Source organism: Ornithorhynchus anatinus, chromosome X2 (genome assembly GCF_004115215.2).
Source record: "Ornithorhynchus anatinus isolate Pmale09 chromosome X2, mOrnAna1.pri.v4, whole genome shotgun sequence".
In the NCBI taxonomy this organism is placed as follows: Eukaryota; Metazoa; Chordata; class Mammalia; order Monotremata; family Ornithorhynchidae; genus Ornithorhynchus; species Ornithorhynchus anatinus.
In genome coordinates, this window is record NC_041750.1 from 848,809 (window position 1) to 862,271 (window position 13,463).

General features: G+C 56.0%; 1 protein-coding gene across 2 annotated transcripts; it reads right to left on the reverse strand.

Annotated features, from left to right (window-relative positions):
• Positions 1-243: 243 nt before the first annotated feature.
• On the reverse strand, positions 244-8,099 carry FAM167A (family with sequence similarity 167 member A). 2 transcript variants are annotated; one of them, XM_029052542.2, is made up of 4 exons: positions 8,000-8,099; positions 7,477-7,565; positions 3,407-3,829; positions 244-689 (listed from the first exon to the last, which is right to left on the reverse strand). In XM_029052542.2, exons 3-4 carry the CDS (start codon positions 3,731-3,733, stop codon positions 426-428), a joined length of 591 nt encoding a protein of 196 aa, XP_028908375.1. In that variant the 5' UTR covers positions 3,734-3,829; positions 7,477-7,565; positions 8,000-8,099; the 3' UTR covers positions 244-425. The 2 variants fall into 2 exon arrangements, with proteins under 2 accessions (XP_028908375.1, XP_028908376.1); XM_029052543.2 differs by lacking the exon at positions 7,477-7,565.
• Positions 8,100-13,463: the final 5,364 nt, after the last annotated feature.

The following is a 13,463-nucleotide window of genomic DNA, read 5'->3' on the forward strand; positions in this document are numbered from 1 at the left end:
AGATGCACGGTCACCAGGTTGTCCCACGCGGGACGTCCCTATTTTCCAGATGAGGTCACTGGGGCCCACAGAGGTGAAGCGGCCTGCCCAAGGTCACCCGGCCGATAAGCGGCAGAGCCGGGATTAGAACCCACGACCTCTGACTCCCAAGCCGGGGCTCTTTCCACTAGGCCGGGCCGCTTTCCCACGCGTTCTCCCAAGCGCTCGGTCCAGCGCCGTGAGTGCCCCGTGGAGCAGGGACTGGGTCCGACCCCATCTGCTCCTCTCCACCCCAGCGCTCGGTACGGCGCCTGGCACCCGGCAAGGGCTTAACGGGTTCCCCCGGCGATGATCTGGTCCACGGGTAAGGATGCTCACGGTCCCACCCCTTCCTCCTCCTCCTGCCCCTCGGGACGCCCATGGTGCCGGCCCCCGTCCCGCAGCGCTCAGCAGAGGGAGAAGCGGCGGGAGTTGAGGTTCATCTTGGTGACCCCGATGAGCTTGAGGGGGGCGGACAGGGTGAAGGAGGAGGCCAGCGGCGGGTCGCAGAAGAGGTCGGCCAGCTCGTCCCGCTCCTCCAGCCCGTAAGTGGCGTCGTTGAGCATCCGCCGGTGGAGGTGGCAGGTCTGCTCGATCTTCAGCTGGTGGATGTCCGTGCGGAGGCGCATCAGCTGCCGGGCCAGCTGCTCGTCCTGCGCGCGCATCTCCGCCTGCAGGGGGGCACAGGGCACAGGGGGCAGGGACGCCGCTGGAGACACACCCCGTCACTCGGGCAACGAAACCTACCTACCAAACCTTCCTTTCCTTTCCTTTCCTTTCCTTTCCTTTCCTTTCCTTTCCTTTCCTTTCCTTTCCTTTCCTTTCCTTTCCTTTCCTTTCCTTTCCTTTCCTTTCCTCTCTCCTTTCCTTTCCTTTCCTTTCCTTTCCTTTCCTCTCTCCTTTCCTTTCCTTTCCTTTCCTTTCCTTTCCTTTCCTTTCCTTTCCTTTCCTTTCCTTTCCTTTCCTTTCCTTTCCTTTCCTTTCCTTTCCTTCCCCTTTCCCTTCCCTTCCTCTCTCCTTTCCTTCCCTCCTTCCTTCCTTCTCTTATTCATTCCCTCTTTCCTTCATTCCCTCCTTCCTTCATTCTTTCAGACTCTTAGTCCGTCATTGGGCAGGGATGGTCTCTGTTGCTAAATTGTACATTCCAAGCTCTTAGTATAGTGCTCTGCACATAGTAAGCACTCAATAAATACTATTGAATGAATTCCTTCCTTCCTTCCCTCCTTCCTTCCTTGCCTCCTTCCTTCATTCTTTCATTCCTTCCTTCCTTTCATTCATTCCCTCCTTCCTTTCCTTCCTTCATTCCTTCCTTCTTTCTTTCCTTCCTCCTTTCATTAATTTCCTCCTTCCTTCCTCCTTCTTTCTTTCTTTCTTTCTTTCTTTCTTTCTTTCTTTCTTTCTTTCTTTCTTTCTTTCTTTCTTTCCTTCCTTCCTTCCTTCCTTCCTTCCTTCCTTCCTTCCTTCCTTCCTTCCTTCCTTCCCTCCTTCCCTCCTTCCCTCCCTCCCTCCCTCCCTCCCTCCCTCCCTTCCTCCCTCCTTCCCTCCTTCCCTCCTTCCCTCCTTCCTTCCTTCCTTCCTTCCTTCCTTCCTTCCTTCCTTCCTTCCTTCCTTCCTTCCTTCCTTCCTTCCTTCCTTCCTTCCTTCCTTCCTTCCTTTCATTCCCCCCTTCCTTTCCTCCCTCCTTCCTTCCATTCATCCAATCAATCAATCGTATCTCTTGAGCATTTACTGTATACAAAGCACTGTACTAAACACTTGGGAGAGCACAATACAACAATCAACAGACCCATTCACTGCCCAAACGAGCGTACAGTCTAGAGGTGGGGACGGAGACAGACACTGATAGAAATAAATAAATTACAGATATGGGCATAAGCCCCAATAGCGGTCTTCATTCGTTCATTCATTCTGTCCTTCATTCCTTCACTCGGTCATTCCTTCCTTCAGTCATTCATATTTATTAAGCGTTTACTATGTGCATTCATTCATATTTATTAAGCACTTACTTTGTGCATTCATTCATCCACTCATATTCATTGAGCACTGACTGTGTGCAGAGCACTGTACTAAACGCTTGGGAGAGGACAATACAACAATAAGCAGACACATTCCATCATTCCTTCCTTCCTTCATTCAGTCATTCCTTCCTTCCTTCATATTTATTAAATGCTTACTATGTGCATTCATTCATTCGTTGATATTTATTAAGCATTTTCTGTGTGCATTCATTCATCCAATCATATTCATTGAGCGTTTACTGTGTGCAGAGCACTGTACTAAATGCTTGGGAGAAGACAATGCAACAATAAGCAGACACATCCCCTGCTCAAAAGGAGCTTACAGTCTAGAGGGACTAAAACGGGTGACTTGTCTTAAAAGGGGCGGGGTGGGAGAGAAAAGCAGCGTGGATAGGGGATAGAGCACAGGCCTGGGAGTCTGAGGTCCTGGGTTCTAATCCCAGCTCTACCACGTGTCTTCTGGGCGAATTTGGGCAAGTCACTTCACTTCTCTGGGCCTCAGTGACTTCATTTTTAAAATGGGATTAAGTCTGTGGCACCCGAGGGAGGGGAGAGAAGCAGTGTGGCCTAGTGGAAAAGATCACCGGCCCGGGAGTCAGAGGATCCTGAATCTGCCACACGCCTGCTGCGTGACCTTAGGCATGCCGTTTCACTTCTCTGGGCCTCAGTTGCCTCATCTTTAAAGTGGGATTAAGGCTGTGAGTCCCGAAGGAGGGGAGAGAGGCAGTGTGGTCTTGTGGATAGAGCCTGGGAGTCAGAAGGGCGTGGGTTCTAATCCCGGCTCCGCCACTTGTCTGCTGTGTGACCTCGGGCAAGTCACTTCACTTGTCTGTGCCTCAGTTACCTCATCTGTTAAATGGGGATTGAGACCGTGAGCCCCATGTGGGACGTGGCCTGTGACCCACCTGTCTAGCTTGTATCTACCCCAGCACTTAGTACAGTGCCTGGCACATAGTAAGCACTCAAATTCCACGAAACAAAAAATGGAGGTCTCCCTCTCAATGGAAGATTTGTTGAACCGCAGCCCCTCTTCCAATGGGGACTCAGTTTAGCACAGTGCTCTGCACACAGTAAGCGTTTAATACATACCATTACTACTAAAGGGGGGGAGTCTCCTTTTTGGTGGGGTCTCCTCTTAAATCGTATCACCATTTAAATGGGCCTCCTTCGAAGCCAAGGGCAGACAACGGGGCGGCCGGCTGAAACCCACCCCCCGGGGAGCCCCACCCCGGCAATTCGGGAATGCCGGGAACGGGGCGTCCCTACGGAGACCTACACCCGTAAGAGAGGACGCACACCCACCCATGTGCGACTATACACGCATTCGTATACACATGCACATACACGCACATACATCCATACCCACTCACCAGCTCCTTCCTGAGCCAGCCCAGGGCCTCGCCCACGCTCTGGAAGCCGACCAGCCGGGCCGAGGGGGGCGGGGGCTGCCGGTCCCCCGGTGGGCCGGGGCCGGGGTCGGGGCCGGGGTCGGGGCCTGGGTCGGGGTCGGGGTCGGGGCCCGGCCGGGCGCGCCCCTCCAGCCGCCCCCGCCACTCCAGGTAGGACGGGCGCCGAGTCTCCAGCCGCAGCTTCTCCGTCAGGGTCTTGAGGCTGCGAAGGTGACCCCCCGGGGCAGGGGTCGGCCCGGCCCCCTCCCCATCTTCCGGGGCCTCCACCTGGATCCGGGGCGCCGCCATGCTACAGCCCAGCCCCTCGAGAGGTCATGGGGCCCAGGCCGGAGTGGGCGAGCCCGCCGGGATGGGGTGGGTGGTCCGGGCCCCCGATCCGGGGCCCTGGAGACGACAAAGAGAGACAGGAGGCTTGAGTGGCAGCTGCCCCTCCCCATCCCGCCGCCCCTCCCGGGCCTCCGGTCCTGGCACCGGCGATGGGCAGGTTGGCCCCCGTCCTCCCCCTGCCGCAGGGCCCGGGGCCTCTTAGTGGGTGCGGTGTTGGACGGGTCCCAGAGAAACGTTCAGGAAACCGCTTGGGTTGAAGATCAGCTGCGGCTGGGAGCTCTGCACTAGAAAATGTGACCCCTGGAAGGCAAACGCCCTGTCTACTTTCATTGGCTGTTTCCCCGAGCGTCCAGCACAGCGCCCTGCACACGGCAGGCGCCCAGCACAAGGGCTCTGCACACAGCAGGTGTCCAGCACAGCACTCTGCGCCCAGCAGGCGCCCAGCACAGACTTCCGCCGGGTCCCCAGCATGGCTCGGTGGACAGAGCACAGGCCTGGGAGGCAGAAGATCATGGATTCTAATTCCGCCTCCACCACTCGTTTGCTGTGTGACCATGGAAAAGTTACTTCGCTTCTCCGTGGCTCCTCGACTGTAAAATGGGGATTAAGTCTGCGAATCCCACGTGGGACAACCTGATTACCTTGTATCTACCCCGGCGCCTAGAACCATGCTTGGCACATAGTAAGCGCTTAACAAATACCATTATTCTTATTCTTATCTCTGTGCCTCAGTTTACCTCATCTGTAAAATGGGGATTAAGTCTGTGAGCCCCACGTGGGACAACCCGATTACGTTGTATCTACCCTAGCGCCTAGAACCATGCTTGGCACATAGTAAGCGCTTAACAAATACCATTATTATTATTTTTATTATCTCTGTGCCTCACTTACCTCATCTGGACAGGATGGGACCACAGGGGACAGAGACTGTGTCCAACTTGCTTTGCTTGTACCCACCCCAGCGCTCAGAACAGTGCCTGGCACATTGCAAGCGCTTAATAAACACCATTATTATTATTCTGTGCCTCCTCCTGACCCCAGATTTAGCGTCTTCTTTGTGTGGTCTACCCGGATGTGTGGCGGGAGGCATGGAACCAGTAAGGCCCAAGGCCAGTCTGAGTCTCCCTGCCGGCCTCCTGGGAACAAATTCCCACTTCCTTCCCCCCAGGTGGACAGGAAACGTCGTGGCCGGGGGTGGGGCGGCCAGAGACCCTGAGAAGTCTGTCCCCTCTGCCACCAACGGGAATTAGCTCCTGACCGGCTGATCGTGCCAGGCCCTGGACTCCCAGACCACGGTTGCGTGCGGGTGCATCTGTGTGTCCACGCTTGTGGGTGTGCACGTGTGCTTGAGTGTGGGGGGGTGTCCGGTCTCCCCCGAACGCCCCCACCTCCCGCCCCTCTGGAAGGGGCGGGAGGCGGCGTCTGGGAAACAGGACCATCTGGTTCCTAATTACTCCTGGGGAACCGAATGTGGGTAAACCGAGAACAAAGCTCCGAGAAGACCGCCGCTGGGGCTTATGCCCCTATCTGTAATTTATTTATTTCTATTAATGTCTGGCTCCCCCCACAACCTCTAGACTGTACGCTCGTTGTGGGCAGAGCATGGGTCTGTTGATTGTTGTACTCTCCCAAGCGTTTAGTACAGTGCTCTGCACCCAGTAAACGCTCAACAGATACGATTGAATGAATTGAACGAATGAATGACCGAGGCAGTGAGCACACAAACACACACACACACACACACGCTCCACCGATTGCGGTGTGTGTGTTAGGGTGTGTGTGTGCGTGGCTTAGTGGCAAGAACCTGGGCTTGGGAGTCAGAGGACTTGGGTTCTAATCCCGGCTCCGCCACTAAGCTGTGTGACTTTGGGCAGGTCACTTAACTACTCTGTGCCTGCCACCTCATCTGTAAAATGGCGAATAAGACTGGGAGCCGCACGTGGGACAACCTGGTGACCTTGCATCTACCCCAGCGCTTAGAACAGTGCTTGGCACATAGTAAGCGCTTAACAGATACCATTATTATTATCATTACGATTATCCCGGGGGGCACTTTACCTCCCCCTTCCACCCGGGGCTCAGGCTCCCTCCCCTCCAAATCCGGCTTCCCCCGCAGGCAAAGCAGCCAGAAACCCCTCCTCCACCGGGAAGCCTTCCCTGATCCGCGCTCCCCACCCTCAGGACTCAGGCATCAGCTGGTTATATCGGGTGGCGGCTGAGGTATTTAAGCCCTGGCTGAAGAGACCCTCTCCCTCCTGGCACATCCTGCGCCACCGTCCGCTGGGCAGGAGGTGCTGGGTGCCAGGGGGGACCGCGAAAGGGTCTCTGGGCCGAGGGCCTGGGGCGAAACAAGCAGCGGGCAGGCGCACTCCCACGGAATAATAATAATGATGGGATTTGTTAAGCGCTTACTAAGTGCCGAGCACTGTTCTGAGCTCTGGGAGCGATACCAGGTCACCAGGTTGTCCCACGGGGGCTCCCAGTCTTCATCCCCATTTTCCAGGTGAGGTCACTGAGGATAATCATCATAATGTTGGTATTTGTTAAGCGCTTACTAGGTGCAGAGCACTGTTCTAAGCGCTGGGGTAGATACAGGGTCATCAGGTTGTCCCACGTGAGGCTCACAGGTTTCATCCCCATTTTCCAGATGGGGGAACTGAGGCCCAGAGAAGGGAAGTGACTTGTCCACAGTCGCACACCTGACAAGTGGAGGAGCTGGGATTAGAACCCACGACCTCTGCCTGCCAAGCCCGGGCCCTCTCCACCCAGCCAGCGTGTAGCATGTGGTCCAGGCCACCGAGTCTTTCCTGGGGGTCCGGGGAGGGGCCCGGCTGACTCAAGGGTCCTTCAGGGCCCTGGAGCCGGGGCCGGCCGCACCCCTGCATTCCTCAGCGATGCCAGCCCGGGGAGTGCCAGCCCGGCTATGCCGGCGAGGCCCCATGAAGAGTACGAACGGAGCCAGGCCGGGAGTGCCAGGGGCTCCGGGCCGGGCAATAATAATAATGATAACGATAACGTTGGTATCTGTTAAGCGCTCACTACGGGCAGAGCACTATTCTAAGCGCTGGGGGTGATACAGGGTCAGCAGGTTGGCCCACGTGGGGCTCACAGTCTTCATCCCTATTTTCCAGATGAGGGAACCGAGGCCCAGAGAAGTGAAGTGACTTGCCCACGGTCACCCAGCCGCCAAGGGGCAGAGCGGGGATTCGAACCCATGACCCCTGACTCCCAAGCCCGGGCTCTTGCCACTGAGCCACGCTGCAAGCCAGCGGGACCGACCTGAGGAGCGCCAGCGGGGCCAGGCCGGGAATGCCAGTGTTAGCCAGGCTGGCGAGTGCCAGGGGAACCAGGCCGGGAGGGCCAGCGGGGCCAAAGCGGGACCACGAGGGATTGCCGACGGGGCCAGGCCGGGGAATGCCAGTGGAGCCAGCCCAGGGGGTGCCAGGGCAATACGGGGTGTGCCAGGCAACAGCTGGTACCCCTCCGGGCCGGCTGGAGAGAAGAATTCCAGCTGGGGGGGGGGACTTTGGGAGAGGGGAATGGCAGGGGCAAACCTCCACCCCACCTGACCTCCCCCCAACTCCGGGACACTTTGTTCCTCCGGGAGCCCCACGGCCCCCCTCAGCCTCTCCCCGGGACCCCTCCCCCTTAATCGCCTCGCAACTCCCCTAGTGCTCAGCACATAGTAAAAGCTTAATACTTACGGTAATATAAATGATTACTATGAATTTGGGGCAGAGGCCGGCTCCTCCGTGGTCTCTCCCCCAGCCGGGCTCCCCGGGGGGGGCAGGTGCTGGAGGGAGGGTCTTGACGTGAGGTGGGCAGGGTTGATGGTAAATTTGACCCTCCCCCGGCTTCCCCGGTGAGACCCCCGACCCCAAAAGGGCGCTGGGGAAGACGTGACGTCTGTCCAGCACGGGTCTGCCGGCTCCCGGGCCTGTCCACCTCCAGGAGGGAAGGGACACCCCTCTCTCTGGGTGGACGCGAGGATCTGGGGGCCACCTGCTGCCCTTGGGTGGGGGGAGAGGGTTCCCCTTCTGCCGGGGGCTGAGCCCACACCCCCTTCCCCCCCAGCAGGGCAGCGAGCTTTGTAACTCCCTCCGGGGGGGACCCGGGACCCTGGGCCTGGCCCGACCCTCCTCCTTCCTCGGCGTGGGCTCTCCGACCCCCTCGGTGCCCTCCCTGCCCCTGCCCCCAGACCCTGGTGTCCGGAGGCAGGGCACTTACCGCGGGGTGCGAGGATCCTGGGTCCGGGACTGTCCCACGGGGGGCGGGCAGTGGATCCTGCAGGGGAAAGAGGAGGAGAAGGAGGAGGAGGAGGAGGAGGAGGGGGTTTCACCCTCTGCTTGGGTGTGTGTGTGTCTTTCTGTCTCTCTCTGGCTCTCTGACTCTGTGTGTCTCTCTCTCCTCCCCCCCCCCCCCCCCCCCCGCCTCGAATCCCCAGCCCTTTTATTATTATTTTTTAGACACTTTCCCCCCTCCCCGATGCGTCAGGTCGGTTGCCAGGATACGGCCGCGCCATCCCCCTGCCCGTCTTTCAGCCCCGCGCCCCCTCCCCTTTCCCTTTTATTGAGTCAGATCGGGCGGGGGTCGGACCCCGGCCCTCCCCCACCCCCCCACCAGGCCCCGCCCAGCCGGGACCGACCCCAGCCCGCGGGAGCCCAGCTAGCCTGGGTCCTAAAGACCCCTGGATTCCTCCCCAAACCAGGCTGGGAAGGAATGGGGGGTGGGGGATGAGGAAAACTCCGAAATAGACTTCAACTGCAGCAGGAAGGTTTCAGGTTAGACGGTGGGAGGAACCCCCAACAGGAGGAAATGGAGTTTCACTTCGATCAGGAGAGGTTGCGGTCGGACAGAAGGAAGAACTTCCCTGGCTGATGAAAGATGGGAAGGGGCTACGAGGAGGGATACCTATTTCTGGGGATCTCTAGATATGGAACAGGCATCCAGTTGTGTCAGCTCGGGTCATCCTGGAGAGGTGAGCCTTGTACCTGCCCGGAGGCAGGGGGCTGGAACCGAAGATCTTCCTAAGATCTTGATGGTCTGGATCCTGGCTTCTGCCTGGATCGCTCTGAAGCACTTAGTACAATGCTCTGCACACAGTAAGTGCTCAGTAAATACCGTTGGTTGACTGATGATTGAGAAAAAGAGGGAATGTAGAAAGGTTGAAGGTCCTTATTCATGGACCAGCCCCCGCAACTAGAAACATACAGTCTTTTCCTCCTCCTCGCGTTCCTTTTTTAAAAAATGGTATTTGTTAAGCGTTTATTATGTTTCAGCACCGTACTAAGCACTCGGGTAGATACAAGCTAATTAGGTTGGACACAGTCCGTGTCCCACATGGGGCTCACAGTCTTAATCCCCATTTTACTGAGGCTCAGAGAAGTGACGTGACTTGCCCAAGATCAAACAGCAGACAAGTGGCAGAGCTGGGAGTAGAACCCAGGTCCTTTGGACTCCCAAGCCCGTACTCTATCCACTTAGCCACCCTGCTTCCTTTTCTTCCTCTTCCTCTGTCTGAGCCCCAGAAGTGGGTGAGATGCTGCCCCTCTCCCACCTACCAGGGGTTCATGCCCTGCCCAGTTTGGGGGGGCACTGGGGGCTGGTAGAGATATGCCCCAAATGTTTGGAAATCCCAGAGGCAGGAGCCTGGAAATGGCTGTGACTCAGGCAGGGCTGAGGGGAGGGTGCAGAGCCAGAACAACTGCTGTTTATTGAAGGAGATACCAGCTCTGTGGGAGCAGTGGGACCGGTGTCCCCCGGTGCCAGCTCCGTGGGGGTGATGGGGTCGGTGCCCCCGGGGAGTAAAGCCTCCTCCCTGGCCTAATGCAGACTGGGACCACCCTGATCCAGCCCTGGAAGTCTAGCTCAAATCCCTCCTGTTCCAGGGACCACCTCAGTGACAGTCCACTTTTATTTCAGGGCCCCGGGGGAGCCAATCCTCCGCTTTCAGTAGCAGCAGGGGAAAACAGGCCACTTCCAATTCATATTCTGGTCCGAGTCTCCGAGCAAAACTACCCCAGGCCCACAGTACAGTACGTGTTAGACTGTGTCAGCCACTGCTGACAAGGCCCAACGAATTTTAATCCAAAAACCCACTCCGAGTGACTCTAGGTGGTTTGATGTTTGTTTTTTGGGGCCTGAAAGGTCAGACTCTTCCTACCCTGACCACCTGGAGCAGGGCGATCTCGCTGCCCTAGAGACTTAACCGAGCTACAGTTAAACAAGACTGAAAGTTCATTTCTATCAGGGGAAACACCTACCTGGAATTTACTGTCTCTTGGGGCCAAGGGGAGAGCGGTAGGACTGGAAGACTGAAGATAAAACAGTCAGTCGTATTTATTGGGTGTTTATTATGTGGAGAGCATTCCACCAAGAGCTTGGGAGAGTAAAATACAACAGAATTAGTGGACATGTTCCCTGCCTATAATGAGCTTACAGTCTTGAGGAGAAGACAGTCTGTCAGTCACTCGCTCTGTCAATCTCAGTCTGTCAGTCTATCAATCAGTCTATCAGTCAACCTCAGCCCTCATTTATGTGCAGGTGCATATCAGTGCAACTTCTTTACCGTGGTGGATTCATGCTAGTACTTCAATCAATCAATAACATTCCGTGTGCAGTTCCAGTCTGGTCTAGATTAGTCAGATTCGTCCTCCTACTCTCTATAAATAACTTTTTCCTGGCTCCCTCATTAGACTGTAAGTCTCCTGATTATATCTTCAATCAATCCATGCTGGAACTGATGGAGCACCTACTGGGGGCAGAGCACTGTACTAAGAACTTGGGAAAAAAAACATGAAATTCTGTAGACTTGGTCCCTACCCTCAAGGAGCTTCCAGTTCATTGTTCAGAGCATGGGACTGAGCACTTAGGGGAGCGCAGTAGAGCTAGTAGGCATGATCCCTACCCTCAAGGAGCTTCCAATCTACTGTGGGCAGAGCACTGTACTGAGTGCTTGGGAGAGGACAGCAGAGTTTAGCAGATACATTCCTGGTCCTTAAAGAACTTCCAATCTAGCCGAGGAGACAGACGTGAGACGATTGAAAGGAGGAAGAAGAGACCGGAAAGATCGATCTGTAGATGAGGAAATGCTTAAATAGTAGAGGGCGAACGTCAGTATATACAGAAGTGTTATGGGTGGTTAATTGTGGAGGTGCTAGTTGGAGGGAGAAGAAAAATAACTTCTTATTATGCTCTCTGACGTGGCCAATGCAGTGCTCAGCACTCAGTAGGTGCTCAGTCAGTGCTACTGATAGATCAATTGATCAGTTATACATCAATCTTGCTATCTTGCCACTTGTCCACATCCTCCCTCTGGCCTGAAACTCCAGTCTGTTCCATATCTGACAGTTCACCCACTCTCCCCACCTTCAAAGCGCTCCTGAAATCTCATCTCCTCCAAGAGGCTTTCCCCTACTCTCTCTCCCCTCTGCCTCACTTACGCACTCGGATCCGGACCCTTTAACCGCTTGGTATTCACCCCACCCTCAGCCCCACAGCACTTGCGTTCCCATCCGTTATTTATTTCAGTGTCTATCTCCCCTTCAAGGCTGTAAAATCCTTGGGGACAGGGAATACGTCCACCAACTCTGTTGTATTGTCCTCTCCCAAGCTCTCAGTACAGTGCTCTGCACACAGTAAGCCCTCAGTAAAGACCAGTCACTGATTTATTGATTGCGTCTGTGAGATCTCACCCCACTGGCCTTCCTCTCTGTCCCTGGAAGTGCCCACAGTTTCCAACGGCGGGCAGCGCCGCTTGCTGGGCCTCGGTGCGGGGGTGGAGACCTGAGGAGGGGAGGCCAGAGAGGAGGCTGGAAGAGTTCGCTGTAGCCCCAGCGGGCAGAGGGAACCGCAGATCGGCTCAGGGGAATAACGGAAGCCTTCGGTTAATTGTGGCGGCGGGAGGGTCGACCTTGTGGACGGGTTTGGCCCTGGCTGAGGTAGGACCTGTTCACAACGGACATTTCTGGGCCCCCAGGAATAGTGGCTGGGACTTCAGCCCATTCCTGGCCTCCGAGCGACACTCCTGGCCACCTTCTAGGCCAGGAATCTGGTTCTGGCAGGCCACCGGGATGCCGGGAGGGGTCAGGTGCTGGTTGTCCTCTTGGATACCCATCCCAGTGATTGGGTATGGACCATCCAACGACCCTGACCCTCCCCTCTCCATCCCTGACTCTCTCCCAGTGACCCGACACAGACCATCCCACACTCCTGACTCTCCCCTATCCAACCTGAATCTCCCCAGCGAGCCAGGAACGGCAAGATCCCCGACTCCTCCTTCTCCATCTCTGACTCTCCCCAGTAACCCAGCATGGACCATTCCACACCTCTGATTCTCCCCTCTCTATCCCCAACTCTCCCCAGGTGACCTAGCACAGACCATTCCTCACCCCTGACTCTCCCCTCTCCATCCTTGATTCTCCTCCAGGGACCCGACACTGACTATCCACCTGAGAAGACGTAAAGGGTTGGAGTCAGGGAAGCGGAGAGTGAGGCATAATTAGCCGGAGAGTGTGGAAAGAATGAAGAGAGTGAGCTGGAAAGGGGAAGGTGAAGAAAGCCAATATGTAAGGTGGGGAGAGCCAATGGAGAACCTGGTAGCCAGCTAGCAGGATGCAGAGAGGGAAGGGCCTCTGTTGAAGGTGGTCGAGGAGAGACGTGAGCCAAGGGACGGTTCAGGAAGATGATCCTTGGGCAGTGTGGAGTTCGGACTGAAGCGGGGAGAAGATGGAGGCAGGGAGACCAGCGCGGAAGCTGATGCAGCCGTCCGGCAAAGGACATGACGAGCATCGGAACCGGGATGGTGGCTGTTTGGATAGAGAGGAAGGGGAGGATCCGGGACCCGCAGCTGGCATCTGGCAGCCTGTCTCCTGCCCTCACCCGTCCCCTACCCCCACGGGGAGGCAGTTCATCTCTATCAGCCCACAGCAGAGCCCGCTTTCACTTCTGGCCTGCAGGTGGGCCTGAGAGGCAAAATGCTTCTCGATTTCTGCTCCTGTGGTCCCTTGGGTGAGGTGGTTTTCCGACTGAGGAGGGAGGGAGGGAAGTGGGCATGGAATCCAAGGCTTTGTTCCACACCCACCGGAGACCCCTCTTCTCCCCTGACTGGAAACTTCCCCCACCCACGGCCATGCCCTGGGCTCAAGATGGTCCATTCCTCCCACCTCCTGCCCTGTAAGACCGGGGTAATCAGCGAGGGCCAGCAGGTGGATCAGAAGTGATCCATCAATCAATCAGTCAATCGGTGACATTCATTGAGCACCTACTATATGCTGAGCACTCTACTAAGTGCTTGGGAGACCACAAGAAAAGTAGGACACAGTCACTCTCCTCAAGCAGCTTATAATGATTATGGTATTTGTTGAGTACTAACTATGTGCCAAGCACAGTCGTGATCATTATAACGCATTCTGGTCTGCCATCCTGGGTCACTAGGGGAAAGTTAGGGATGGAGAAGAGAGAGTCAAGGATGTTGGATCGTCAGTGCCGGATCATTGAGGAAGAGTTAGGGATGGCGAAGGGATTCAACAGTGTGGGATAGTCTTGTCTGGGTCCGAACTGTATGGCTCCAGGAAATGGATAATAATAATAATAATAATAATAATAATGATGACAGTGGTGCTTGTTAAGTTCTTATTATGTGCCAGGTACTCCTCTAAGTGTTTGGGTAGAGACAAGCTAATCAGGTTGG